This window comes from Vigna angularis, chromosome 1 (assembly GCF_016808095.1).
Source record: "Vigna angularis cultivar LongXiaoDou No.4 chromosome 1, ASM1680809v1, whole genome shotgun sequence".
In the NCBI taxonomy this organism is placed as follows: domain Eukaryota; kingdom Viridiplantae; phylum Streptophyta; class Magnoliopsida; order Fabales; family Fabaceae; genus Vigna; species Vigna angularis.
This window is the reverse complement of record NC_068970.1, coordinates 35,306,992-35,310,695: the sequence shown is the minus strand read 5'-3', so window position 1 is coordinate 35,310,695 and position 3,704 is coordinate 35,306,992. Positions and strand designations below refer to the sequence as shown.

The 3,704-nt window shown below is 36.2% G+C and overlaps 1 protein-coding gene across 1 annotated transcript; it reads left to right on the top strand.

The window, feature by feature from the left end:
- Positions 1–2,001: 2,001 nt before the first annotated feature.
- On the top strand, positions 2,002–3,435 carry LOC108321392 (serine carboxypeptidase-like 50; the record flags this gene model as incomplete). The annotated part of the gene is made up of 1 exon (XM_017553138.2): positions 2,002–3,435. A coding segment is annotated over one exon (1,047 nt), but the record flags the coding sequence as incomplete, so codon positions are not given.
- Between the last annotated feature and the right edge of the window lie 269 nt (positions 3,436–3,704).

Sequence of the window (3,704 nt, the reverse complement as noted above, 5' to 3'; positions counted from 1 at the left end):
AGACATGAGTGATGGAACGAGATGAAGAAAAACAGAGAGGAGAATGAATGCAGATGTGTGAAATACTTTTTATATCAATGTGTGCTTATGAAAAGTGACACTTTCAATATCGATTCTTGAACTAGTATATAAAGTATGTATCTATACAGTTTTAGAACAAGTATGGAAAGCCTTTGTTTAATTGGTATTATATAAAAGAAGTTAATGTTTATACGTAAATTAAACTTTTAGTATTTTTTAATATCATTACAAAGAATAAATAAATATAATATAACACTAACGGAGTGCTTTAACCCCTTTACAAAAAATGTATATTATATCCTTTCATAAGAGGTTTAAAGGACATAACATCATGAACCACCGAAAAAACAACTTCTTACAAAATAGTTAAAAAGATACTTCTCTAGATAATTGAAAGCCCACATGGGTTTAAAAGAACAACACATACATATTAAGTTGGGTGTGTATACTCTTTTTAACCATTAATGGACATATACATCTATATATTAAGCTTGGCAAGACATAATTAAGGTGCAGTAGAACAAAATTCAAGTAAGGAATGTATACCCCCAACAACTTTTAGATTTGCATCAATCCTAGCCAAAAGAAGAAGTACTAATGTTGGCCATTTGATATTGCTTCCCCTTAAGAAGGTGGATAGTGTTACTTCCTACTGAGAAGGTGGATAAAGTCTGCTCAAAAGGGGGGAGGTACCTGCAAAGGCACTCCGACGCTCAAGTTAGGCGTCTGTTGAAAGAGTTGTTGCTCACAAATGAATATTATGGTAATTGATTATTGTGAACTCAGTAGAGCGTGAGTAGAATGTTTTGGAGTGTCAATTGAGCCTACCTTGTTGATGGTTCTGACCTTGTATTTATAGGTTGTCTCCTGGATCTAATATGATACAGGCCCAATAAAATATAAACAGATTTACCTTAAAATCTGGTTGGTTACCTTAAAATTCGATTGGTTCCTCATAAACCGCCTATCAGATCTTTAACCAGATATCTTTGACTATTTTATCATTCGTTGGACACTTGGTCCAATAATAAGCGCTGGCCCAATTGTGGCCCAGACCGATTGCTCTTGTTGGCTATAGTGGTGATCGAACGGTGATGATCATTCAGTAAGTATAACTGACGAGCGGTGTCGCCCCAGCTTTAATAAAAACGATCGCCCTTATTGGCTATAGTGGTGACCGAACGGTGATGACCGTTCGGTAAGTACAACTGACGAGCGTTGTCGCGGTTTGAGCTGAATGACGAGCGTTGTTGTTGATGAGCATTGCTACAGTAGATAGAGCGATCGGTCTTAGATGTTAACCGGTCAACCTAGATATTATACTATACAAAGTCCTTTTATGATATTTACATTGTGCTTATACCCAACCTCTCTTCAAATTATGTGTCTTTTTATCTCTTCATCTTAGCTGCTGAGTTTCATCTTTGTTCCTCGCTCCTTTCCTTCATTTAGGTGATGATGTTTTTAGATACCTGAAATACTTCTAACAAACAAAAATTACTAGTTCACAAATATTTTAAGCACAAGTAAGGGCATAAACACCAATCACTATATATGAATTTAACATTTTATGTGTAACTTCTTCCTTTAACACTGCATTGTATGGAAAAACTAACCTAATTATACTAAACTATAGTTAAATATAGGTTTAATTACTTCCTTTGTCCCCAGTTTGGTTGAATTGTGTCAAATTCATCCTCATTTTTAAAAAAGTTTCATTGTCGTCCTCACGTGGTGTAAAAGTGTCAATTGAATCCAAACATAGAAAAAATTTGTGTCAATGTAGTCATCTCCGTTAAATACACACTAACGGTGTTAAGTGGCTGATTATTTGGCACTAGAGAATTAAAACGTGGCAAACGAGTGACAGTAGTGGTAATGACGTGTTTTTACCATTTTTCTTCTTCTTCTTCTTACCAGTTTTCCTCTTCCTCATCTGGATATAACGAGATATAACGAGATATAACGAGGCAGTGACGATGTTTCCTGAAATTGAATCAGGCACTCGGAGAAGGAGAGGCGGGTCATGTTCTGTTTTGGCGAGGCGATTCACTGTGTGTTCACAGCCACGACATCTCGCTCTTTTCCCCTCTCTGGCGAGTCACCCAATCTCTCACCCTTCAGCCCAACCCTGGCTCCTGGAACAGAATTTTTGGCCTTCTTTTTCTTGATAGTCCCATTGGATCTGGCTTCAGTGTGGCCTCAACCCCAGAAGAGATCCCAAGAGATCAAAACGCGGTTGCCAAACACCTCTTTGCTGCTATAACCAAATTTCTTCAACTGGACCCTCTTTTCAAGCATCGCCCTGTTTATATTACTGGAGAAAGCTATGCTGGCAAGTATGTGCCTGCGATTGGGTACTATATATTGAAGAAAAATGAAAACTTGGAGGCTTCCGAAAGAGTGAATCTGGCCGGTGTAGCTATCGGGGATGGGTTAACAGACCCCGAAACTCAAGTTGTCTCTCATGCTGTGAATGCATACTATGTTGGATTGATCAACGAGAGACAGAAGAATGAGTTGGAAAAAGGTCAACTGGAAGCTGTTGGGTTGATCCAAAAGAGGAATTGGAGTGCAGCAACAGATGCGAGAAGCAAGGTGTTGAAAAGGTTGCAAGACATGACAGGGTTGGCTACTTTGTATGACTATACAAGGAAAGCTCCGTACGAGGATGATCTGGTCGAACGGTTCGTGAACATTGCGGAGGTGAAGAAAGCACTGGGGGTGAAAGAATCGTTTGTGTATGAGATATGCAGTGATGTTGTTGGGGAGGCATTACATGGTGATGTGATGAAAAGTGTGAAACAGATGGTGGAATACTTGGTGAGGAAGAGCAGGGTGTTGCTTTATCAAGGTGAGTATGATTTGAGGGATGGAGTTGTCCAAACAGAGGTGTGGGTTAAGACAATGAAATGGGAAGGGATAGAAGACAAACTACCAGTTAAAACTCCAGAGACAGAGATAAAGACACGTCATTACCACTACTGTGACTCATTTGCCACGTTTTACTTCTGTAGTGCCACATAATCAACCACTTAACGCAGTTAGTGTGTATTTAACGGAGATGACTACATTGACACAAATTTTTTCAATGTTTGGATTCAATTGACACTTTTACACCACGTGAGGACGACAATGAAACTTTTTAAAAAATGAGGATGAATTTGACACAATTCAACCAAACTGGGGACAAAGGAAGCAATTAAACCTTAAATATACTACAATAAACTAAACAACATTGAACTACTTAGAATAATAATTGGATTGTACTCTTTTAGGATTCAATTTTAAAAAAATAAACTTGTATAATTTGAAATGAATTGTCCTTTTTATTTTATTTTATTTTTATTTTTCCCTTTCTCTTTTACACTAACATGTTACCTTTATTTTATCTATATAAAAATAAAAATATTCTCCTCTAGCTAAAAGAGACTTCATGGACTAATTCTTATGACACCTATGTATTTTCGTCATTATTCTTGGAAATATAAAACTTTCCAATTTTCCTTTCTCAAATAAATATGTAATAAGTTAAATATTTTTAGCATTGTACAATTTAGAAAAAAAAATGAATTATATAATTATAAAGGAGATATAAAACTTTCCACTTTTCCTTTTCAAACATGTAATAATTTAAAAAAAAATAATCGAAAAGTAAAAGTAATTTATGTATTATAGAATTT